We start from the raw sequence: 26573 nt of genomic DNA on the forward strand, positions 1-26573 counted from the left end.
TCTGCTGGAGGCTCTACTAATGCTTTTCAAAGATGTACTGTTGTATAATTGTGCATCTGGTTGTAGCCATTTTCACATGCAACTGTAAACATTGAGTTGGGAGGCGTGGCCAAGGTCTCTGAAATTCAAAGCAAAACATTTTTATTTATTTGCAGAAAATGAGAAATGGTCAAAATAGCAAAAAGATGCAGTTCTTTCAGACCTCAAATAATGCAAAGAAAACAATTTCAGATTCATTTAGAAACAACAGTTTCCTGTTTTAACTCGGGAAGAGTTCAGAAATCAATATTTGGTGGAATAACCATGAAGTTTTCAACAGGGTTCAGTTCAATGGGCTCTTAGTTTTTTTTCAGAGCTGTATATGGACACACATATACACATAGCTATAAACACAAACATACACATATAACCACCAAATAATCAGTGCCTGTGAGAGTTCAGGGTGTTGATTGCTTTTGGGAAGAAGCTGTTTTTGAGTCTGTTTGTTTTGTTTTTGTCTCATCAGGCGTGCCACCCAACAAATCGTCGTACATCGACGATCTGGTGGTGATGCTGCCCCAGAATGTGTGGGACCACCTTTACAGCAGGTATGCCCTGTAAAAGTGCCATCTGGCTGCGGTCTTGTTTGCCTTGTGGGGTGCACTGCAAAAACACCAAATCTTACCAAGTATTTTTAGTCTAGTTTCTAGTCCAGTTATCTTGTTACACTTGAAATAAGACACAACTAACTTACAAGTATCTTTTCAGCAAGGTGTAGGGGCTTATTTTATCCCTTTGAGTCCTAAGTTTCAAATCTCCTCCTGGATATTTTTGCTTTTTTTATTGTACGCAGTTCTTTTAATGCCCTGCGAGTAAATATATTTAGCAACTGGAACTTTCAATATCTAGCAGTTATTTTCTCAATTTACTGTCTATTAAGAGTGCCCCTCAGATTAATTTCACTTCCTGCTACGGCGGGGAGGTGAGATTACCGTAATAACCCGATACTGGCTGGAAAGCACAATGTCTCCTCTGTCAGAAACTGTTGGAATTTTTCAGATAGTGCAAAGTGTGGTGGAAATATGGTACTGCAAATTTGGCTGGATCGTCGCCGACACATCCGGTCTAGAAGGGTTAAGTGAATAATTCTTTAGTATTGGTGAAAAGTACTAGTTTCTTTTTTCAGATATTTTCACTTATCACATGGGACAAATGTCTTGTTATAAGTCAAATAATCTGCCAATGGAATTAGTACTTTTTCAACAATATTTACTTAAAACAAGCCTCTATATTTTGCTGATAAGTTACTTTTAAATTACTTTATTTCAGGTTTCCTAAGATATGTGCACTAGAAACTAGACAAAGAATACTTGGTAGAATTGTGTGTGTTTACCTAATCAGAGTGTTTGCCTGCAGGTACGGAGGGGGCCCTGCTGTCAACCACCTGTACGTTTGCCACACGTGCCAGATTGAGATAGAAAAACTGGAAAAGCGGCTCAAATCGGAGCTGGACCTATTTGTCCGGGTGAGCCTTTCGCTCCATTTGTTTGAAATCATCTGATAGCGCCTAGCTAAGCGGCGAAGAAGCTGTTTTGGGTGTGAATGATAATGCATTGTGTGCCTCCGAGCAGCCAGGACTAATGGGTGTATGCAGGCCCATTCTCCAGTCTTTTGGTAACCAGTTGATGAGATGAGAAGGAGTGAGTCTGATAAAAGCCTCATCATTAATGGATGGAGACAGATGCAGCCGTTAGTGGCTCGCTCACACAGACGCTGCTCCAAGGAGAAATAAATGCATTATACGTGTGAATTGGAGGAAAAACAGGAAGATTGAAATAGCAGCGAGTTTATTTCTGTGAAACATTAAAATTGGCGCAGTGTGGTGTCAGGACTGTCTTCTAATTGGAGGAACTACCAGAGAGAATTAATTAGGTTTTTCATCTGTTCTCTTCTAAATCCTTTCATCCTCAAATATGCTTTACCCCCACCCTTCTTACATCCCCTTTCCTCCCTCTTGTCTCCATCACTCACTCCTCCCCCACTTCCTCTCTGCCGCCCCCCCTCCCTGTAGCTCAACAAGGCGTTCCAGGAGGAGGAGTCTCCGGTGGTCATATACTGCATCAGCATGCAGTGGTTTCGTGAGTGGGAGGGCTTTGTCAAAGGAAAAGACAATGGTAAATGGACTGAAGTCTTTCCTTTCCTCCCCCCTGTCCCGTTTAAATGTCTACTTAAAAGGTCATATGAACATTGAATAAAAACCGATGTGTGCTGATGATTAAAATGTGGAAAATATTTAATTCTGACGTAAGCAACTGGTGTAGATGTGGAAAAATTGCGAATAGAAGATTTTTTGTTTGTGGATATAATTAATTTAGCAGAAAAAAAGTCTTTTTCCCTCATGATGTTTCATCAGAGAACTTCCTTAGTCCCCTGAGTCAGGATTCTGTCATGCTGCAGCAAAATGAAGTGTCAGAATACATTTCATTTTGTTGGCTTCCCTCACTTTGTATTGTCATTTCTATTTATAACAACTTGAATCTGGAACGTTTGGGAAAGTCTTTTTTTTTCTTTGTTTTCTCTGACTTCTGCTCCTCTGATATTTGCGTTCTCTCAGTAACAATCGCTTTTCGTAGAACGACAGAAACGTTTGACATTTCAACACGTTTGCTCTTTGTGTCAGCTACAATTAAAATATGTCTTTAAAGACATCATGTGTGCGAATTACTGGTGCGGATACTAAACACTTGTTTCTCCTTTTTTTTCTGTCGTTTTAAGATCCTCCAGGACCGATTGATAATTCCAAAATAGCCGTTAACAAGAACGGACATTTTATCCTCAAACAAGGTATGAACAAGATGTACACTGCATAAAAAAACAACTTTTTTTTGTCTGGCATAAAATCAGATTAAACTTTTTTAGAGAGTTGTGATTTTTTTATTCTACTTATTTTTTTTATTTCTTTTTTCAGAGTCAGAGGTTTGAAGTGTTACTATGCCTCTAAGCAACATCTGAGCTAAATTTGAGTCGTACCTATTTTTCATGTATTTTTCATGGTATCACACCAGGAAACCTTGTGTTTCCTGGTGTATCATTGTGGAAAAATCACAAGAACTCAACCAAGATATCAGAAATTTGCTCTTCAAAACTCTAGTTCAACCACAAGTCAGGGGTGTAAAACTCATTTTCATTTTTGGGTCATATCAAAATCAGAAATGCCCTCAAAGGATTACTCAGAACTACATTATCAAACTATTAATGTGTTAACACATTAACAGTATTAATGTGTTAATAGTTTGATAAATACTTCTTAAAATTGAAAGTTACTGAAATTTTTTTCACATTTATGTAATTTGGCAGTGTATAGATAAAAACAATTTTGATTTGATTGATAGAATATATAAACACACCTGTTATCTTGAACATTTTCAGGAGTCTAGAGGGCCACATAAAAAGCTACAGCGAGCTGGATTTGGCCCCTGGACCTTGAGTTTGACTCCATGTTGTCATGTTCATATGTTCAGATAATTACATACAGGTGTCAGCAGTATGCTAATGTCCAGCCATGGATTCTGATGGATATGTTTTAGTGCGAAATGTGCCTATCAATTTGTGAGGATGATGCTGGCTGAAGCTGGTAAGAGTTTCATTCTCCTCAATTAAACAAATCCTATACTGACCGGTGCTAAAAGGACACTCAAAGAAGAAGAAATTACTCTGAACCAAAGTGAAAAAAAATAATAATCAAGATTACAGTGTTATGTTATGTGGTGTGATAAAACTAAAATTTAAATGTTTGCCGGTAATGACTTTTATGAAAAGACGGGAAGGTTGCAAGCTTGAAGACACCATCTCTACTTGTGACATATCAAGACATTAATAAGGAAGTTAAAGCTTAGGCAAAAATCAGTCTTCTGCATGTAAATGGACAAGGACGCTAAGCAGACAGTCACATTGGTTTTGAATTGGCTTAAAGCTGCAGTATGTAACTTTTATCCAAATTAGACTTTTTTATATCTTTGTTAAAATTGTCACTATGTTGTGACAATATGGTATAAAACAGATGATCAGTGAAATAACTGAGCTCCTCGGCCTTCTCCCAAAACAACAAATCAGAGTCGGGAGGCGGGTCTTAGCGCAGCTCATCCCAACCCCTGCCTTCGCTTCCTGCAATGAATGCTAGGCTAGTTAGCATAGCCATCAATAATGGCTCAGAAATGGTTTTCCTGTAACGGTAAGTTGTTTCTCCACCATGAGGTTGATTGACAGCGCTAAGACCCGCCTCCTGGCTCTGATTGGTTGTTTTTGGTCGGGAGCGGTGCATCTCTTCTTCAGACGGTAAAAGTAGCTCAGGAGGGAGGCGGATCGTTTCACAGATTATCTGTCTCAAAACTGTCAAAACTTGGTGACAATTTTATCAAATATGTTAAAAACTTATATATATTTTTTATAAAAGTTACATACTGCAGGGTTTCCCCCAGAAAACTTGCTAAGCCTGGTGGTTGGGCACTAGGGCAGTCATTCATCCAGCAGCCCGTCATGTTTTTGGGTTAAAAAATGTTTAAAATTGACAGGAAATTTTAAAATATCACTTGATAATCATGTGTTATTGAAAGATTAATACCTGAACACCTACTAAAAAGCCTTAAAAAAAAAAAAACTTAAATAAATAAGCAATGCTTAGACTGGTGGGGGCACAAGTAAAGCCTGGTGGCCCACCAGGCTTATGATACACTGGGGGAAACACAACATACTGAATCTTTAAGGACAACATAATCAATGTTTTGGCATGACATGGCAAATACTTTGACCCTAATAATACTATTTAAAAGATAATCCCACCAAATACTAAGAAATTATATATGAATGTTTAGATATAAAGTAAGTAATAAAGATTCTTTAAGTTTGATTTTATGTCAGTGAGAGAAAAAGAGGTACGTCTTTATATGGTTTGTTCAAACAGTTGTTTTTTTTTACTTTGAAAAGACTTTGAAATATGTTAATTACTCTGGCACTCACCTTGCAGGAGCCGACTCCGGTCAGATCTCTGAAGAGACGTGGAACTTTCTCCACTCCATCTACGGCGGCGGACCTCTGGTGATGGTCCGACCAAGCGTCAGCCACCAAGAAGCCGAATCCTCGCAGTCAGAAGAGAAAATCGAGGTGGAGACGCGCTCAGTTTAATACAGCACTTGAGACAAGACAAAGAAACATTCATGGATACAATAAAAATAAGCTTTTTATTTTGCACTTTTATTTCTGATGCATCCAATCAAAGGACCTCATCTTTACCGCTATGTGACAGCCTCTCGACGGAGGGATTTTACATGTCTTAAAAGGCTTGCCATGTTGTAAAAATATGTATAAAGCGCTCTTAAATTTCTATTAGCACTGTATATTTCACATGTTGGGATATTTTGTTTTTTCAGAAATACACATTTAAATTTACTGTATGTGCAGCTACAAATTCCTCTGAATGCCATATTTCTTTTCTGTTTGTCTTGACCAAATGAGCACATAATGTATGTCCATGTGTTGCTAATAATATCGATGAATCACATTATACTTTGCTGTAAATATATCACACATTATTCCTCTTGTAAGAATGGTAGGGAAAGGATAAAATGTGACAATATCTAAAGGTTATGAAGGGACTAATTGCTGAGTAGTCTCAGGAATGATTTTTGTGTTTTGCACTGTTCTGTAGACACACAAATTTGGCATGCTCTATGCGGTGTCTAGTTTGTATTTGAATGTATCAGTACTGATAGTTTGTTGGTCAGAATTGAGCACTTGATTATCACTAAAAAGAGTGATTCAGTATGATGTCAATCGTTTGTTTTTTTGTAGAAAATATTTGGCAGGCAGACTGTAACGCATGCTTATCTCTCAAGCACAGGTTAACTTAACAGTCACATGAAACTGCATGTAGATGCAACGCTTCTCGTATAACGTGGTCTGTCTTCACAGAATTGTACAGCTATAGGAAGCATCTTTTAGTATGAAATGAAAATCATCAGCAATCTAATTAAAGGCATTATTTTTGTGTATGGGCATGGTGTAGCTTTAAGTGCTGGCTGATAGGTCACCTAAATGCTGTATTCCAAGTTTATGCATTTGACTAAGATCTACCCTGATGTTTTATTTTGTTGGCTGACACTATTAAAACTTCATGCAAACATGCTGAACACCGTGCATATTTGATGTCATGCTCTTAGGATAGAGAATGAGAGGAAATGTGTTTTTATACAGTCTTTAGTTTAGTAATTTGATAGCCAGAATTACAGTTTGCAGAGGCAGAAAATCTTCAGGGTAAGTGTTGCTTTTTTAACCAGAGCGGCTGAGTCGGCTCACACACACCCCAGACTAGTTGGCTGGACTGAAAACATGGCTGCGACCGAGGCAAATTTAAGGAAGTGAGGTATGTGTAATTCTTCAGCTTCAAAAGCCTTTAAGGAGCGGACCTCCCGCGGGGCGCTCGTATTAGGAAAAGAAAATGTAAAAACTTGAATTCAGTCGCACACTAGATAAGGCGTGCGGCCTTAATTTGTGGCTGCACCTTAATTACATCGGCAAAGTTGTGCGCGGAACAATCAGCTAGCTGCGGCTAGCCTTAGCGGCTAACTGTGCTACTTGAGCCTGAACGCAGCAGCTGAATTATAAAAACACACTGTTGAGTATAATCACATTTGTCTGAATGTCGATTTAGTAAATATCTGAAGCAGCTATTATTAATTTTATTAGGTTTGCGACAACTAAAACAGACCCTCCCCATACTCAAAGTATCTGGAGATAAAGCTAAGCTAACGTTAGCCAACTCGGCTAACTAGTCGATCATAACAGACAGATTCGAGTTTATTTATCCGCCGACTGACATGGAAAGGGTGTAACTTTATTTCTTATTTCTCTTGTGCATTTTATGTGTAAGCGTCTGGGGGTAAAATGTGTCATTTTTAACTCGCACTGAGAGCTAATGGTAAGTAAGTTTGCTACGTTTACCCCGCTAAGCGACATGCTATAGATTAAGTGTGCTCTCCCTGGAAGTTGGACGGCGCTAACGTTTCAGGGGGACCAGTCCTCTGGCTTGGCGTTAATGTCAGGTTGTATTTTTAATATTCCGACTTTAACCTGCTTGCAGACTTTCTGTTAACGGGTCACACGTGTTTTGCGGCAACGCCGTCTAGTTTTTCTGGTTTTAACTGCATCCTCAGGTCTCCCAACTTTTATCGGCATCTGATTAGCTGGGATGTTGGGGATTTGAGCGATTCTCATCGGTACGTATGGCAGCTCCATTTCGCGGATTTCCCGTTGCCAGCAGGCCTTTTGGGAAGTATTGGAAGTTCAGGTCAGCAACAGAGGCGAACACTAGCTAAAACAAATTTCAGTCTACAAAACTCAAGGGCGCTTTCCATCAGTTACTATTTATAAAACTGTGTATTATTTCACTTAAATGAGAGCAGCGTTTATTCCGCCCCCCAAAATATGCCATACTTTAAACCAAATCTGTCATACTGGTAATGCAATCAGATCAACACGTGTTACCACAACTGACAGCCAAACAAGAGCTTTATAGAGGAACAGGAAGTATGTTTATTACAACCGCACGTGTCCTGGCTAGGTAACAATTTAATTTCGCTTTGACACTTCAAATTTTAGTTTAAACTAACCTCATGTGGCGTGAAGTGGATCATTTACAGGAAGGTTGGTTTTATTAGTTATACATTTTCGTGTTGCGTTTATTCTGTAAGGCATTAGTCATCCATCATTTATTACCACAAAGAGCATTCAAAAACACTTTATTGTTCTCAAAGGGAAATTAAATGTTGTTTTGTAGATCTTGATGGCTCTGTGTTGGAAGGATCTCCTGTAACAGTCTGTATTACAGTAGATATGAAGAAGCCTCTGACCAAAGGTTATGTTGTAAAGTAGTTTTGTGAAGAAGATTTTTACGGTTGTCCAATCTTCTTGATTTTTCAGAAAAATCCTGTTTTGATTCACCTACTCCAGGTTGTTTAGCAGTTTCCTGGCTCTGATGCTGTTATGCTAACAGTTTATGGCAATAGAGTTCACTCCCTCCACAACAGGCTTGTAGGCCAAATGCTGTAGCTAAATAGGACATGTTTTTTCTGCAACAAGACAATTTTGTTTACTTTGTTTCCTAATTATTGTCCTAATGGATTTTTTCTGTTGTAGGTTGTAAAAGACACACCAATAAGCATAATATTATGACCTCCTACTTAATATTGTGTTGCTCTTCCTTTGTTGTCAAGTTGTGGACTCTACTAGACTCCTGATGTTGTGCTCTGGTATCTGTCATCAAAATCTTTGCAAAATATCCATTTAGTCCTGCGAATTGTGAGGTGGAGCCTCTGTGGATTAGCCTTCTTTGTGCAGAACATCCCACAGATGCTAGATTTAATTTGAGATCTGGCTGAATGCAGAGGCCTGGTCAACCCTTAATATTTGTTGTTCTCCTCAATCCAGTCCTGAGCTGTTTTTGCTTTGTGGCGGGGTACAAACTTAGTTCAGGTTGCTTAAAACTTTAATTTCCTTTTGGGATTAGTAAAGTATTTTTGAAGTGAATTGAATTATCCTGCTGAAAGACACTCCAACCATCAGGGGAAACTATTATACTTGGCATTGAGCATGCTGTTGCAATGTCATCCTCAGAGGTCAGCATGTTCACCCTGATTGGTTTGCAGCAAACTGTGACGAATTATTTGACATAGATGCCAAAAGGTGCATTCACAAAAAAAGTTGTTGGTTCACTTTAATTTAACTCTAGTTTTCCTAGAAAGTCTGGTTCATTTATGGAAGTGTGAATGCTAATTGAACTTTGATATGGACCAAAAAACCGTACTGCAGTCCGCATAAAAACGTCGGTCTCAGTTCAGTTTAAGTGAACTCTGGTGCTGTTCGAATACATATGTGAACGCCAAGTGGACCGCCGACTGCTCCAAAAGGAGGAAGGGGACTATAGCGCAGGGCATTCTGGGTAAATGCAACTAAAACAAACACGTTAGTCTGGGAGAAATAATTCGTGATCTGTTACCAAAAAAAAAAAAAGAAATTCTACAACCACCAAAATCTGAGGCTACTCCATTTTTGTTTGTATTTTGTGCAGGAATTTGCCCTCATGTCTTCTTCAGAGGGTTTTGTGTTGTTTCTTTCAGTGGTTCTTGGTGCAGCGCCACCACAGGCGAAGACGGGAACAGGTTTTGGTAACACTTTATTTGTTATAAAAGTATTACTGATTAAACTTTAAAAATTATGTAGCTTTATGTTATTAAAGCTAAAGTTTAATCAGTAATACTTTTATAACAAATTTATGTCAGATCATGATTTCTTGGTTAATGTCAAGTTGTCATAACAAAGACATTTTGAATAATATCAACTTTATATTAAAAGTGTCATGATTTACCCAATGGCACTTTATGACAACAGTCATAAATATTCATGAAGACTTAGTCATGTTCATGACAGGTGTTATATCATGTTTATGACGGTGTCATATCCTGAATCTTATAGACAACCCGTCAAATAAAGTGTTACCCAGGCTTTTTACAGTGTTTAAGTGGCTTGCAGTGTAATCATTTTTAATAATTTTTGGTACAAATTGAACCAAATTGAACAAAGTCTACTCAACTATCAGATGTGAAAACATCCTATATCACGTCCACCTGTCAGTAGTTATAAGATTGTACATATTATTGTTACAATTTTGTAAATGTTTCGTTTTCCATGCAGTTCTGCAGCTCAGAATGTGTTTTTTTCAGTTTAAGATTGTTCTTCTGAAAAACCTATCAATCCCTGAAGTCTGCAGCAACACTGTGCAAGCCACTTGCTCTCCTGATTTTACGACTTTCCGGTCATTACACCTCTGTAAGGCGTGCTTGACATTAGATTGCACAAGAACTCAGGTCAGGCAGCCAAATCCACAATGAAATGATAACTTTGCTTTGGGCAGACCTGCATCGCATTTCCCACCGACAACTGGTTGCAGTGTTAAACAAATGTATTAACAACAAAGTATTTATCAAGACAAAGAAATGAGAGCAAATGCTCCATATAGTTACTCAATTAAACTGTAATGATTTTGATGAAGTGATTAGTTTTTGCCTTCTTTGGTGCTCGTCAAATGAAGTGACTTAATTGGTTTTGTGGTGTCGAGTCTAAGGGTGAACCTTCTGTCTGGCTTCCTTTATGCATGGACGAATCACATTAGCTTTGTCAGCTGGACTCTTTAGTGGAGTGTGAGTAATACGTGCATATGGTAATTCTGGGTCCAGGCCGCTTTTGTATTTACTTGTAGGAGTAATATTAAACGCATCTAGATTTGTTAATGGCATATTGTAGAAGGAAAAACCTGCCTAAAGTAGAAACAGAAAGAGGTTTATAAATATATTTGTTTTGACAGAGCATGCCCTTCAGATTGATGGATTGAGATGTAATGTAAATGAGCACTGCAGCCTAACAGCCAGTTTATCAAATATGAGTTATTTCTCTGTGGACTGAAAGAATGCCTGTACCGTCTGTAGAAGGACGCCCAGTGAGATCATCTCTCTGTAAAAGTCACTTCAATACGACCTTTACAGAGTAAGGTTTTTTTTCTTGTCCCCCTTTGTTAGATGTATTAGATGGAGCCTGATCTGGAGCATATTTCATTCTGTGTCTGACTGTGAATCCTTGAGGAAAAACAGTTGTGTAAAACAACAGAGTGGGGTTTTATATGTATATCTGTAAACATCTCTCTAATTTATTACACATTTGCATGCACAAAGCTAACTTGATTACAGATTACATCCTGCATAATAGTGCAAGACTTTCTGTTTGTGTATGTATTGTAAAGTTTGGTTTAGATGAGTACTTCAAAGCCTTTTAATTGTAGGGTCGGATATTTTAATCATTTTATTATGAAAGCCACCATGTTGTGTCTCTGTTTTCCCTCCGATCTTACTTTTGAGCTTTTAGTTTGATATTTGACGCTAGACGCTGGTTATGTCTTATTAAAAAAAAACCCAAGAAGGAAATTCACAACTATTCTTAGACACACTTGCATGTTAATTTGTATTTCTGTTCACATTATGAAGCAGTTTCTTGGCTTTCACACCCATACATTGTTCCCAGCAGGATATTGTAGCAAGACTGGGAGTGACCATTCAAGGGCTCTGCTTTTACTTGAATTGTGTCAGGAAATTCATTGTCATGCTTTGTGTACATTACTTTTTTTATTTTTGGGTACTCTGAAAGGTTATGTAAAGATTGAAGCTGTTTGGCCCCTCTGGCAGCAGAGATCAACAACCTTATGGCCAACCAAAGTCTACAGTGTTATCTCGTCTGAGTACGAAGGAATCATAGTTTGGCTTTCCTGACAGATATATCAGACTACTTATAAACCAAGTCTATATTACACAAGATGAGCAGTAATCTCAGCATGGCGTGTGGGAATGAATATATATATATATTTGCTGCCATGTTTTTATCTCCCTGAAAGAAACAGGAGGTGACCAATGAACAGAAGCTTTGAGGCAGGTTGTTTGCCAGGTATTAGTCTACTGAACTGGATGAAAATATTAGATATGACTGGGGCTGCACAATATTTGGAAAACAGGAAATATGTTCTATAATAAGTGTAGCTGTAATGTCTTGTAATAAATAAAATAAGCAAACTGTATTAATGTATTTTTAATTTTGGGTTTGTAGAGAATATAGAGCTCAGATAATGAGTAGTAAGTCTATTCAGCACCTGGAAACTGATTAAATTCAAGGTCTCCAGCTCTACAACAAGATTTTATTAAAAATATTTGGTTAAAATCTTATGTATTTAGCATTGAAAAAAGTTAGTTTTGTGCTGCATTGAACGACTAAGTGTCAACAATTAAATGTCAGGCAAAGAGAGTCTGAAAGCATGATACTAATTAGCAAATATTTATTGCATCAGTTATCAAGCTTTGCCAGAACCAGGTTTCTCTGCAGAATTTGAATTCAGACTAAAAGGTCTGAACTTGGTCTCCCACCTTTTATTGAATGTACAGTGGTGTAAAGAAAAATAAATTCTGCACAATAAAAAAATAATTCTGCTCAAAAAGCACTTTAACACGGGTTTCTTCAGGAGACCCGTTTCATAAAGAAGTGTGATTTTTTTTTTTTTTTTATCACCAAGCTCCGCACATGAACTGCATTTAATTATATTTTGAAATGAATTATTTATTCATGCTCTGATAGAGCCAACAGTGGTGAAAATAGTTTAGGTAACAATCATGACAATGCTTTAAGTGTTCAGGCGGTTTTCAGGCATGGTCATTTGGAATTTATTATTCTTACCACAGAATTTAAATTCTTTCTCATAATAAAGGAGGAATGCCTTTTGCCACTTAGAGGTTTCTTACTTAATCTGGCTGTTGAGTCAAAGCAATAATAAGAAAATTACAAAAAATTTAAAATGAGTTTTTATGCACTTATATTTTGTAAATTTAGGATTTAATCATTGTATAATATTCCTGTGCATGTTAAGACAACTCCCTAGGTTTCAGTTTTTATGCTTATTTAATTCTAGGGTAATTGTATAATTATCTTAATGAGGAAAATGTGCGAATTTTTTTTCCAGAACCACATTATTAATTTCACTTCTGAATTCTAAATAGGATTTTTATTGACTTGGTTTGGAAAATATAGTTTAGTTTCCCACCATTGGGAAAATAGAAGGCAAAATGTCAAGGTCTGTAGGTGTTGTCAAATTGTCAAATGTTTGATTCTGCCCAAGTGTGGTTTTAAATTTCACTAAAGCTTCACTAATCCTGACAGTTGCACGTGAATTTTATAATTTGCTAGGCGCTGGAATTAAAGAACTAGTATTTTTTTAAGTTTTGGATGTCATTTGCACATTACTAACATATATTTTCCACATATCCTCCTGTTTTAATATCTATTTAGACAGGTTTGTTGAATAAAAGTTCAATAAAAGTTTTATTCAACATGCATCAAGGCAGTAGTCCAATGACAATTGCAGGATGCCAACAAGGACTGCAATTGTGGATATCAAAGCAGGCGAGACATTTGTTGTTTTGATAATGGCTGTGTTTGTAACAATTTGGGTGTAATGTTATAGGCAAAATCACATCATTGTAAACCTGACATGCTCCTTATTAGAAGTGATGGGCATATTCGTTTCATTAGTAACAATAATGAGTGGAAAACATTTGTCCTTGGCTGTCACTGGTTAGCTCAGTTGGCAGAGTTTGAAGCTCTTTATATTAGGGTCATGGATAAGGCCCACATTGGGCGCCAATTTGTTGGGAATTGGACTGGTGACAAAATGTAACAACGAAATTACATTTTCGTTCAGGATTTTTCTCTTCCTACAGGAAGAGTTTATTAGTGCATCTGTGTAAATTACATTTTTTCATCAAACAAACCCAAAATTCCCAACATTTGGGTAGTTACAAGGATATTTATAGAGATCTACTTAAATTGGTGTCCTTAAATCTCAACCAATCCAGTTGTCTGACCTGCATCAATTTGTTCACTCAAACTACACTGGACTTTCCATGAATGTCTTGAAATTTTCACCTCAAGAGTTTCTCCTATCTAGGCTCCATTACTTTTTATAGCAATGTCTCTATTAATCTGTCTACATTTTGCTGAGTTCTAAGTTTTTCCTGGTAGCCGGTGACTGTCCTGGACAAAGCAATCCTTTTGATAAACACATGCTGCAACTAAAAACATATTTATTGTTCTACAGTAGCAGCTCACAGTTTTTTTCTTTGTAAAGCTTTTTTTATGGCACTAGTGGCCTTTATTCAACAGTAGCTTGACAGAAAGGACGACAGAGAGAGAACGGGCAAAGTTGCATAATTACAATATACATAGTGCTTTGTGAGACAGACTTTACAGAGACAAGAAAGGTTGCAGTGTTTTATTACGGTACATCTTACTTATGACAATAATGCATTGGTTTGTGTCTTTCAGATGCCCACGTTCTGCTGCAGAGGAGAGTGCACCAGGATGAGGAGACTGTAGGCACCCGCCGTAGTATGGCCGCACCCCGTTCTTCGCGTGTCACAAGGTCATCAGTGGGGCTCAATGGATTGGATGAGAAGTTTTGTGGTCGAACCCTCAGAAACCGCAGCATTGCCCAGCCAGGGGAGACCTCAGTATCTCCACAACCTAGGGCACGCTCCCCCAAAAAGAAGCAGGAGTCCAAGCAGGATACCAATAAGGACAACAGGCAGGAGTCCAAGCATGATGCCAGAAAAGAGTCAAAGCATGATACCAGTAAGGACTCCAAACAAGAGTCAAAGCAGGATTCCAGTAAAAACTCCAAACAAGACTCAAGTCAGCATGCCAATAAGGTTTCCAAGCAAGAGTCAAAGCCTGATACCAATAAGGTCTCAAAGCAAGAGACCAAGCAAGATACTAGTAAGAACTCCAAGCAAGAATCAAAGCAGGATAATAGGAAGGACTCCAAGCAAGAGTCAAAACAGGATACAAGTAAGGACTCCAAGCAAGAGTCAAAACAGGATACAAGTAAGGACTCCAAGCAAGAGTCAAATCTGGATACAAGTAAGGACTCCAAGCAAGAGTCCAAGAAGGATACAAGTAAGGACTCTACACAAGAATCAAAACAGAATAATAGCAAGGACTCTAAGCAAGACTTCAAGCGGGATACAAGTAAGGACTCCGTTAAGGAGTCGGAACAGGACACCGTTAAGGAGTCGAAGCAGGACGCCGTCAAGGAGTCGAAGCAGGACGCCGTCAAAGAGTCGATGCAGGACGCCGTCAAGGAGTCGAAGCAGGACGCCGTCAAGGAGTCGAAGCAGGACGTCGTCAAGGAGTCGAAGCAGGACGTCGTCAAGGAGTCGAAGCAGGATGCCGTCAAGGAGTCGGAGCAGGACACTGTCAAGGAGTCGGAGCACGACGCCGTCAAGGAGTCAAGGCAGGAGTCGAATGACAATAAACAAGACAACAAGCAGGACACTGGTGAGGAACTTAATCAAGACTTTGAGCCGGAGTCAAAGCATGCTGCTAAACATGACACAAAACCACAGGAAACCTCCTTGCAAGATAGCCAGCAACTGGACATCTTGCAGAGAAACATAGCTGACTCCAGTATTCCTGCAGGTGATGAGGATCATTCGACCGTCTCTAGGAAACGGGGCATGTCCCGTTTGGAAAAAGACCTTAAACAAGAGAAGTCCGAGAACTGTGACACAGGGAAAGAGTGGCGGAATACCTCGCCTCCAATCAAAAGGGCCAAGCAGTGCTCTCTCTCTGGAGACTTTCTGGGACACGAAAAGGACCAAGGGTTTCTGAATCCCCAAAGTCAAGTTTCTGTCTCAGAGCCTTGCAAAGACTTAATTTGTGAAGACTTACCCAGCCACAACTCTTGTAATGCACCACCTGCCTCCTCTATCCTCAGTGAGCAGGAAGGTGAGGTAATTGGGCGACAGGGGAAGGAAGATCATTGCCTGGATTGTGATGGGCCAGTTTTTCCACAAAATTCCCATAAGGCCTCTAATGGACTCCGAGAAACTGATGCAGAGGAAACTAGCACAGTCACTGAACATCCCAGTGAAACACCCACCTCTGCCACCAGCTTCCCTTCTCTGCTAAATGGCAGTCAAATGGAGGCTCCCTCATCCCCTGACTCATCTGTGCCTTTTAGAAACTCTGTAGCTGGGCAAATGGCGGTCTCTGGTTCAGGAGAATCACCAGCCTCATCTGCACTGACATTTATGGGTTCTGTAGAAGATCCTGTTCCTGAGTTGATAGTGGCCAAAGAGCAGGAGGTGGAGGAGGTGGAAGTCGATGTGGTGGGTGACCCCTTGGGTCTGGCTCACGAGGAGCAGGTGACTGTGAGCGAGGGCGATACAAATGGCCGGTCACCATCACCAGTACAGGAACCTGCTGCCTCCTCTTCGTCCTCTACTGCGAACGTAAACTGTAGTTCAGTCAACAGCAACTCAGGAGAAACTATGCCCACACCCACAACACCCCAATCCCCCACAGAGCCAGAGTGCAACCCTTCAATGTCCAGCATGACCCCTTCTTTCACAGAGCTCAACGAACACAGATATACCCTGCGGACTTCACCTAGGAGAGTTGTGTGTGGTGGGAAAGCATCTCCCTCCAAACCCTGCTCTCCTATGACAGACAATGGTCCCTTTAGGGAAGAAGGGGAGGTGGAGGACGACTGTCCAATGTTAGAGGAACCTTCTTGCTCAGACTCAGTTGGCCTCTCCAGTGAGCCAGGTTCTGTGAATCCTAGTTGTAGAGCAAGTGAGAAGGACAGTGACTTTATGGAGGACAAGGAGACAGAAAATGGCAAGGAGCTAACACGAAGCGAGGCCGTTGAAGAAGAAGAAGAAGAAGAGGAGGAGGAGGAGGAGGAAGAGGAGGAGCCAGATGTGTATTACTTTGAGTCAGACCACCTGGCTCTTAAACACAACAAAGAGTATGTGAGAGCTCTCAAGGGATATTGGATCATAGTACTTTAGCCCTTGTTTGACCTTATTTCATAAAGTAAAAACAGTCTCATGTTTAAATGTTACATGTGGTAAATATGCATAAAATTCAGTATGTTTTAGTTTAATGTGTAGTTAATAGAACTGAATATCACTCAATTGTTAAATATTGCGATGACTATATCAGTTACAACTTCCCTACATTTTCCTCACTCCTTTTGTTTTTTTACTGAGCTTTAAAATTTTGTCCATTAAGCCGAGATTATAAATAGTAAGATCTGTCACTTGTGGACATAAAGCTTGGCACACAGATCAATATTACAGTAACTCCTTTTACTTTGGGCCAAATCGCCCAATATGTTGCTGCAGCAAAATTGCATCAGACAAAGCCAACAGACATATCAGTCCATTAGTGAATGAACACAGTTATGGCTGGTCATGTGCTTATAATTATTACAGGAGAAAAAGGAAAGAGTAATATCACTTGATGCTGGGCAAAAGAAGGCACAATTTTCCTCCAACACCAGATTTTATTTTTATATAACAGTGAAAGATCAACAAACTTTGTAGCTATATTAATGCAAAGCAAGGTGGCGCTGTTAGTAGTAAGTAAATGAATGTGTATTAATGCAGTTCAGAGGTCTGGTGTGAATTCACACCTGTATGTAGTGATGTCAGTATGCGATTGGGTCACCCAGTAACAGGGGTTGTTTGTACCAGTTTCAAACTCGACTCATTGTTCCCTCTTCTTTTCCCAAAACACTTCTCTTTATTTAAGTGTTTTGCATAGAAAAACAAGAGAAACTTAAAAGCAACAGAACAAACAGTCAACATGAGAGGACATCATACATCTCCAGAACACTTTGTAGATGATTTATACATTTGCACCAAGATGTTCTATAAAAGATTGCCATTTTGAGTAAACAAAAGTTCAGATTTCACCTTCAAAAATGATTTTCTCTTTCCTAATTTTATGTCCTTCATTAATGCAAAGTGAGCAGGGGTTTCCTGTGCAGTTGTGGCATCAAAGTCACAAAACAGACCACACAGTCTGGAGTGTGGAGAGTCGTGTAGTATCTCCAAATAAAGCCCAGATTGGATCTGATACGACCTTTTTCTTCAGGATTCTGTAAATGATTTGAAATATTGTTCCAATATGTTGAGATATGGGGACGGTTCAAAAACATACAAACTATTGAGGCTGGACTCTGTGCACATCTATCATGAGATGCATCAACAGAAAAAAACCCATCTTTGATAGTTCCAGTTTGGATAAATACAATCTTTAAAGAAATACTAAACTGCAGATACATACAGTAGTAGAATGAACAGATTTTGGGGATTTGGGGGATATTTTGGGACATTGGATGTCTGTTCACTCCTAGATCTTCTGCTTGGCCCTTTTTGGATTGTCTAATGTAGCTGTTGAGTCCTCCAAGTTATGGAGTTAAGTCTTAAATGGAAATACACACTGTCTTGTAGAGCTAGGGGACCAATTAGGGAAGAATTTAAACATTGTCCAAACAAAGCTAGGTGTCTGAAGAAATCTTTACTTTCCAAAGTAAATTTGCTTTGGAATTGCGAAAATGCGGGAAAACAGTCTCATTCAATAAATCTTCTACGCAACAAATTAATTTATTATCCCACTGATAAAATGTCGTCTTAAATTTTGTTGCTTTTTTGTCATCAGTTCCTACAAGCTTCAGCATCTTGGTGATTTTAAAATCTACTCCAGGTTGGAGTAGATTTACTGTGTATCAAAACTAGAGTCTCCATCAATTAATATATACTACTTACTATGAATGCATCACAATAGAAATACGGTAACCAGCTTTGCAGTCGTAATATTGAACACCTAAATTCAAGATATCAAGGACTTTGAAGTATAGTGAAGTCTGTTTTGAGGTCATTATTCATAACACGTCCAAAAGTTTTTTCTTTAAGGAGTTTTGTCTCAATGTATGATGGTGAAAAGGCGTTTGCGCTATAAATCTTTGCTTGTTTTTGGTCTCTTAAATTGCAAACTAATTTTGACACCATATAAAAAATAATAGAGTAAATGCAACAAGCAGTTTTCAAATGATGAATTCATTAAAAAGTGCTACCAAAATCTAACTGGCACTTTGGGAGTCTATCCTTGTAGAAGTAATAACTGGTTGTTCTACCCAAACTTGGCATCCATAGTTTGCGATAGCTGGCAATGATCACTGATTAATTTCATCCCGGTTTTCAGAAACATGTCAATTCAGCCGCGTTAAAGGTGTTGAGTATCTGAAATCAAGACTTTAGCTAAACCACCCCCAAACTTGGGATTTAGTTTTTTTTAGTTATTCACAAGGCCTTGCTGCTGTTCTTTGGATCGTTGTCCTTTACTGAAGGCTGGACGCTCTGCAGGATTTCCAGTCCCAATCCCATCATTTATAACAAGTCGTCCAGCCCCAGACCATCACATTTCCACCACCATTAATGACTGTCAGTATGATGGTCTGTTTAAAATTTTTGGTCAAATGTAACCAGATGCACACATTTCAAATAGCATTCGCTTTAGTCCTGGTCAGAATATTTTCCCTAGACTCTTTGGGATCATCAGAACATCTTGATGATCTTGATGATCATCATCCTCCATGAGGTTTTAGCCACATGGAGCTCATTTCTCCCACTCTTTCTTTCTGATTCATGAATCATGAGCTCTGGTCTGAACTGAGGCATGAGAGTCCCGCAGAGATTTAGATGTTATTCTGGGTTGTTTTGTGGACTCCCTTTCCAAACCAAACTGACAGATGTGGACTTTTCGTACTGTTTTCTTGGATGATGTGTTGTTTTATGAAGTCTTTCAGCCATCAAAGATATTCTTTTTAAGTTATTTATTATATCTGCAGGTCAGGTAATAATTGGGGCGGGGGTTTGGCGCAGTTAATTCATGATTTAACAAGAGAGAGAATACTTACTTTTTCCTTCAAAGCCAGGTTGTTTTGGATAGCTTTTTTCTTTGATAAGTGAAATTATCGTTTGAAAACAGCTTTTTGGATTTATTAGGGTTATCTTCATCCAATATTAACATTTGTTTGATGATTTGAAACATTTAAGTTTGACAAAAAAGCAAAAACAAGAAATCTGTAAGGGAAAAAATTAGACTTCCAAATCATTCTTCAGTTCTGCTCTCTAAATCTGGCATCTTTCCAGATAATATTTGACATAATTAAGAAAACAAAACCAAGTTTGATACTTAAAGGGGAAAAATAGATTAAACAGACTGCAGTTTTAGTATGCCAATAACATGTAGGATTAAGTTCACAGTGCCATCATGTTAAATAATTACGTTTTTATAGTTATATCATTTTGTAAATAATTGCTTGTGAGATGTGAACTTTCATTTTTACCCTGATGTTTGTTTTTGATGTTCAAACCTTCTTTTATTTTCATTCTCTTGTTTTGATTGTGCAAATTGAATAACAAAGCCTCAGAAAATTGCATTTTAAATTGACTTTGTTGATTGTTTCGGTTATCTTACCTCTCAGAAAGCAGAGTTTAATATTTTGGGATGTATTTGTCGGTATTGTTGACAGTTTTTTATTAGTTGTCATACAACATGAGATGTTTACGCTGGCGCTCAGGTCCCACATTTTGATGGCTAACTGCTCTGATTTATGAGGTCCGTTTTGTCGTTTACGCTAGTAAATGTTAGAGATTTTAAAAGCAGTTATGGGATTTCAGTGCTCTCATATTGCTTGGTAATTTGATCACGCTTTAGTGTCATGGCAATGTTTGCCTTTGCTGAATGAGGAGGATTTTTAAAGCTTGGATCGATGCGGCCTGGAGTCATTTTTATGCAGGCATGATGTGGCATTTTTAGAGCTGCTGATTAAACAGAAATATCACAGATTGTAATTTGTTCACTGACAGAACATCCCATATTTATATCCGCTTTGCCATCATTTGCTGTCTTCAAATCGGTGATTAAACATTAAAATGGAAACATTCACGTCCAGGCCAGTTTTTCATCATGTGGCCTTGTTTGTTGTCGGACCACAGGCCCAGTAGGTGGCAATAAAACACCAGACTTGTCCCTGGACATTTGGACGGACTCCAGAGGGCTGAAAAGCACAGCCAAGTCCTCCTGCTTTTCCCAAAACAGCTTAACACACTGCAAAAACACAACATTTTCTCTAGTATTTTTGGTTTACTTTTTACTGCAAATATTTTAGTATTCTTGAAATAAGACAAACTGACTTACAAGTAACTTTTCAGCAAGAAATAAGAGCTTGTTTAAAGTCAGTAATTGATTAAAATAGATCAAAAAAGTACTAGTTTCACTGGCAGATCATTTCACTTATAACTTTTTACCAAATTAGGGACATATCTACTGAAAATAAGGTCCTGTGCCTTTCTGAAAAGTTACTTGTAAGTTAATTTTGTCTTATTTCATGTGTGCTAGGATATTTGCACTAGAAACTAGACTAAAAATACTTGATAAGATTTTGTGTTTTTGTTCAGTGTGTAAGCATAAATAATTAACTTAGTGGAAATTAAAAATGTACATATTTTAAGCATATTTGAAGAAATACTTGGTAAGATTTTGTGTTTTGGCAGTGCATCAATATCATGCACTCAGCAAAACAAGTTTGCTTTCTTCCTTTACTTTTAATCAGAATTACGTACCAATAGCCCTGTCGCATTAAACAATAAATTAATCGCATGATAAATTAAAATGAGCTTAATCGTTTCCATTTGCACAATTAATAGCTGTACTATTCTCTCTCTTTTTTTCTTTTTTTTTTTTTTTACCAAAAAATGGATGATAAACATCTTCAGTCTGGTGTTTTGATCTCAACTGGCCCTTTTTTTGAAGGACAATTATGTTCACAAACATTTTATTTGTTGTTTATTTAAAATTTTTAAAATATCTTCCAGTTCCAGTGTTAAATCTTTGTTAGAATTGAAAGTTTATTGACCTTTGATTATGTGTTCTTGCATTGTTATGCCATTATTGCCATCATATTACTTGAAAATGGTCTCAAAACAACATTATCATGTATTGTGGTAACTTCTGGTGACAGTTTATTATCCAGTAACATTTGCTATCACGACAGACCTACTCTCCAGCACATAGAGGCTGCTGTACTTTAAGCCTGCTTGGCTTAGAGTACATAAATGCGTCCTTTTGCACTGATTTGTTGCGTTCAGTGAGGTTGATGCCCTCTGGCCATTTGATCTCCTACATTAGCTTATAGCTTTGTACAGTAGGAAGCCTTTGGATCAGCGCCACTCAGTCTGTGCTGCTTCAGTTTGCAGTTGTTCAGTTACTCCAGAGACTGTGAGGAGAAAGGTCAAAAATGCAGTTCTGACGGCAAGAGCGATTGTGCAATTTCCTTTTTATTGTTGCAGTTTTTTAACTTTAATTTGTATGCTATTTACAGAAGCAGCATCTAGAAAGAGAATTTAACATTGACATCCCATATATTCCTTGTAGATAAGTGGAAAATGGCTGCATTGGAAACATCTTCAAGGTTCTGTGTTGATGCACTGCTATGTTGCAGACGTCCGGTTAAATAATGTAATCAGTCCTGACATTCCTCTCCGGTCTAACCTTGTTTCCCTCTCCTCCAGTTATCAGAGGCTGCTGCAGACCATCGTAGTACTGGAGGCGCAGCGAGCTCAGGCCATTCTGGACCTGGAGACGTTGGCACGTCAGCAGAGGGAGGCCCTCTCTGAACCCATCAGCTTTGTGGAGCAGCTGCAGAAACAGGTGAACAAAACACAGAGCCCTCTGCAGTACTGATACAACATCAACCACAAATACATCCGCATTTTATCTTGGATTTTGTTGGGCACAAACCAGTTCACGATTTTGGAGGGAAATGACAATCATAATGTGAAAGTTCAGCATGCATTTCTTCTCAAATCTGAACTTTGTAGAAGAGAAACTTGACAGGAAGCCATAAGATGCTCATTTTGTCATAAGCCATTTAGAGAAACCCGCAAACACATGGAAGAAGTTGCTCTCAACTTCCTTTGTTGTTTTTTTTCTTTCTTTCAATTAGATCAATTTTTGAATAAAATTGACACCGGCAGAAATTATTTGTTTAAATAGAAGAAAAATATGTAATGTGTGCATGTTGGAAAACCAGAGGAATGTGGTTCACTGTGTTTGTCCTGTTGTGCCAAAGATGAAGCCTATTTTTAATTAAAAGCTGCAACTAACAATTATTTTAGTTATTGATTGCTTGGATAATAAACCCTATTAGTTTAGAGAAAAATGGTCACATTTTGCAGATTTTTCACTTAACCTTTAAAGCCTATTTTACACAATGCTAGAAATACTGCAACTAAAAAACTTAATTTAAATTCTTTTTAAAACAAAAATTAACATTTTATTATCTAAAATGCAATAATATACCATTCCCTTAGTGTAAACTTGGTACCATCTGCAGCTAATAAACACTTCTAACATGTGAAAAGCTCAGCACTTTTTTATTGACTTATCAGTACAGTGCAGGGTTGATCTGTTGATTATTTTACGGATTAACCAATTAGTAACTGGATAGCAGAAGGTATTAATAGGAGATATTTTCTTCCCCCCAGATTTTGAACCAGTTGTTCTGGGTAGAACATATTTACATACAAATGTGGTTTTTTTTTTTTTATCTTAAATACAAAATGTATATATTTTATGTCCAGTTTTGTCTTAATTTCTCGTCTGAAACTTTTACCGACTCTGTCTACTTTGGTTAACAATTAATCGATTACTGAATTAGTTGACAATTATTTCAATTCATCATGGTTAATCTGATTAATCGCTTCAGCCCTATTTTAATTGTTTAACTTAATTTGTGGTTTTCTTTTTGACTCTCAGGCGACTTTGGGTCTGCCGCGTCCTCAGCGGGTCGTCCAGCTCCCGGACATCGCCTGGGAACAGTACACCTCCGGTCTGGGGGAGTTCGAGAGAGAGTTCTGCGACAAGAAGCGAAAAACCCGGCAGCTGAAGTTAATCTTTGATAAAGGCAAGTCTGAAGTTAGAATTTGTTTATCTAATTTTTATATTTTTAGAAAAGGACGTCGATTCGATTCTTTTTGTTTTCTACAGGTTTGCCTCTTAGACCAAAAAGTCCTGTTGAACCCAAGAAAGAAGGTGAATCGTCAGCCGTGTACTCCTCTCTTCCCACCAGTGACGCCCCTGAGAACGGCAGGCAAACACAGGTACAAAGTCCCACAATCTGTGGGAAATACCGAGGCTGATATCGGAGTTTCCAGGTCCGGATAACTACAGTAAAACAAAATAAGAGAACAGCAAAATATTAGTACTTTGAAATTTTATTCCCAACCCTGTTGTCTAAATGGAGCTTCTTTGCTTCTGTTCTTTCTCCTTCCCGTCTTTTCTTTCTTCTGTTCTTGTGTTTTTCCTTCTGTCCTTGTCCTCTGTCACTTTTTTGTCCTTTCCTTGTTTACTACCTTCTGTCTTTGTGACCTTCCTTTCTTTCTTCCTTGTACATTTTCTTTTTCTGCTCTTTCCTTCATACTTTTTGTCCTTTCTTTAATTGCTGTTTTTGTTTCTTTCTTTTCATTGGTTCTTTCATCTTTTCTTTCATTCTTCCTTTGGTCCTTTTTCTTTCTTTCTCTGTTTCTTTTTCCTTTGATCTTTTCTTTGTTTCAGTCTTTCTCTCCTTTGTCCTTTCTTTGTGTCTTTCTTTACTTCCATTCCTTTCTTTCTTGTAATCTATCTTTTTTTCTCATTTAATACGCTCCTTGGGTCTTCTCTTTTTTTCTTCGTAGTGTCCTTCATTCCTTCCCTCTCTCCTATTTTCCGTCATTTATCCTTCCACGTTCTTGTTTCTGCAGGTCCTGTATGTAAACCCAGAACACTGTAAAAACACCTGGCCATAAAATCTCAGTAGTTTCTATTTTAAAATAAACACAAATCACTGAAAACTCTGAGACGTTTACTCTGAAAGAATCAGGAATATTTAAGATCCATATGTGGGATTTATTAATGGAGTTTTTAATGTTGAATTCCTCCATCCGCTGCTGTCTGCAGCAGCAGCAGTTTCTAACTCTGGCTGATGAGTCACTTGTCTCCCACTAGTTGTCTCACAGATCAGCTGGTTTTTACCTTTCTACACCTCCTCCAACCTCTTCCCTTTCTGTCTTACTGCTTTACTCAGCTAAGTATTTAAAAATTACAAAGTATCTGTGGAAACAAGCCTCTTCTATCCTTTTTCCATGTGTGTGTATTCACTCTCCCACAATCACGCCAGCAGTCAGGTTTTACGTTTTAATTTGATTGTTTGGATTAGAAAGGTGCAGAGCATCCTGGTCCGAGCTAACAACTCTCAGTTATTCCTGCTGCTTTTTTTGTTTACTTTGTGCCGACACATTTGCTTTCTCCCAGCCGACATTCTCTGCATAGTGAAAGGATTTTGTTTGTCAGTCAAAAGGAGCTGCGTCTTTTTTCCGCACACTCCCAGCGACACGTTTCAAGCCACGTCTGACAGCCAGCCTTTCTCTGTCAAGCTGAAGGATTCATATTGCCTGGCAGTTTGCATGTTGAGATCCTTTCAAGATGTCGGCGGCGATGTGCTTTATTTTTGTCTTGTCAGTCTCTTAACATGCCTGTCAATGTGTGTTGTTGGCAGATGATCAGGGGGAGGATTTGTCACCCAAATAAGCCTGACACGTTTAACCAGCTGTGGACGGTGGAGGAACAGGTTGGTAGAAGGAGTTAAACACAAATCTGTACATTTATTGTTTTCATTTTTCTTGGGATTTGCTCAGCTATTTGTTTATATTTAGTGCCTTCTAGAATACCAGGTTCGTACGGGTTTTTAAGATCCATGTAGGTGTTTTCAAGGTTTGGAAAGTGCTTGAGTTCTGTATGAAATCCGTGATAGTGCTTGATCAGGTTTGTAATAAAAGCAGAATACAATGTTTGATCAAAAGTCTACATTTGGAAAGTGTTATTTACATTTGAAGCCAGATATTTTCATACACCTAATAAAAAGAATCAGATATCTCTTTTGTTCCTGTCTGAAGTTAAATCAGACTAAACTTTTCTTGTTTTAGGTCAGATGCAATTACCTGAAATATTTTATTTTACTAATTATTTTGTAACTTTCTTTGTATATAATGTTTAAACATTTAATTTGAGCAGGAATGTCATTTACCTTAACATGATTTGTTTGGATTGTTTCAGTGTAATGAATATTATTACTTCTCTGCAAAAAGCAAACATCTTACTGCACATAAAAAAGGACAAAACTAACTTTCAAGTAATTTTTCAGCAAGAAATAGGAGCTTGAATATAAATTAAAAGATAGTAGTTCCACTGGGAGATTGTTTCACTTATGATATATCTTGTTATAAGTGACATAAATCTACTTTTTTTTTTATTAATTGGATAAAATCATTAGCAGATCAGCCATACGTTGAATTGATGTTCAGTCAAGCAGAATTACTTGGACTTTTCACATGTTTCACATGATGTTGGAGGTATTTTTTTATCTGCAGATGAATCTTTTGCTACAAATAATCAAACGTTCACCAAAGGAAAGGGATGTTATTGCATTTTAGGCAATACCGTTTCTACCGTTTTTTCTTATTTAAAAATGTAATTAAATTATTTGTTTATTTGCATCTTTTCATGTATTTCTAATATTGTTTAAAAAAGGCATAAATAAAAAATCTGCAGAATGTGACCTTTTTTTTAATCAAATTAATCATCAGAATAATTGATAGATTAATTAAGTTAGTTACTGCCTGACACATTAAACCTTTTAATGTAATACAAAAATTTCAAAATCATGTCCTACTTTATAATTATGCTGTGCTTTGGTCCATCACATAAAATCCTTAGGAAGTGCATTGAAGCCTGTGGTTATAATGTGGAAAAATTTTTAAAAAGGTCAAACGCTATTGCCATTTTTGCATATTTTTTGGTATATTTGGCTTTTTTATTATAAGACAAAACTTAACCCAAAAACAAACCCTGATCCATAAAACCAACTAAAAAATGCAGAATATATTCCAGCTGCTCTTACTTTGTCTGAACAGAATAAAGGCAGAGAGATGTGTTGTCATGATGGAGGAGTAAAATCTAAGTCTAGCTGTGCAGAACAGGCACCACCCAAATATGTTAAGTGC

General features: G+C 37.9%; 2 protein-coding genes across 5 annotated transcripts in view; both read left to right on the plus strand.

Annotated features, from left to right (window-relative positions):
• usp33 (ubiquitin specific peptidase 33) overlaps positions 1-6164 on the plus strand; it is a 34864-nt gene extending 28700 nt beyond the window's left edge. Inside the window, exons 20-24 of one of the 2 annotated variants that reach the window (XM_032564955.1) lie at positions 506-587; positions 1396-1504; positions 2051-2153; positions 2755-2823; positions 5003-5160. In XM_032564955.1, the coding sequence (XP_032420846.1) occupies positions 506-587; positions 1396-1504; positions 2051-2153; positions 2755-2823; positions 5003-5160 (521 nt within the window). Of the gene's footprint in view, positions 1-505; positions 588-1395; positions 1505-2050; positions 2154-2754; positions 2824-5002 lie in introns of both variants that reach the window. The other variant, XM_032564956.1, reaches the window with a different exon arrangement.
• Positions 6165-6265: 101 nt separating this feature from the next.
• Positions 6266-26573, plus strand: part of zzz3 (zinc finger, ZZ-type containing 3) — a 30594-nt gene continuing 10286 nt past the window's right edge. The window contains exons 1-7 of one of the 3 annotated variants that reach the window (XM_032564950.1): positions 7016-7076; positions 13945-14257; positions 14294-16429; positions 22047-22185; positions 23293-23440; positions 23524-23636; positions 25070-25141. In XM_032564950.1, the coding sequence (XP_032420841.1) occupies positions 7070-7076; positions 13945-14257; positions 14294-16429; positions 22047-22185; positions 23293-23440; positions 23524-23636; positions 25070-25141 (2928 nt within the window). In that variant the 5' untranslated portion in view covers positions 7016-7069. Of the gene's footprint in view, positions 6398-7015; positions 7077-13944; positions 16430-22046; positions 22186-23292; positions 23441-23523; positions 23637-25069; positions 25142-26573 lie in introns of those variants that run through there. The other 2 variants (XM_032564951.1, XM_032564949.1) reach the window with 2 other exon arrangements.

Source organism: Xiphophorus hellerii, chromosome 6, assembly GCF_003331165.1.
Source record: "Xiphophorus hellerii strain 12219 chromosome 6, Xiphophorus_hellerii-4.1, whole genome shotgun sequence".
Taxonomy (NCBI): domain Eukaryota; kingdom Metazoa; phylum Chordata; class Actinopteri; order Cyprinodontiformes; family Poeciliidae; genus Xiphophorus; species Xiphophorus hellerii.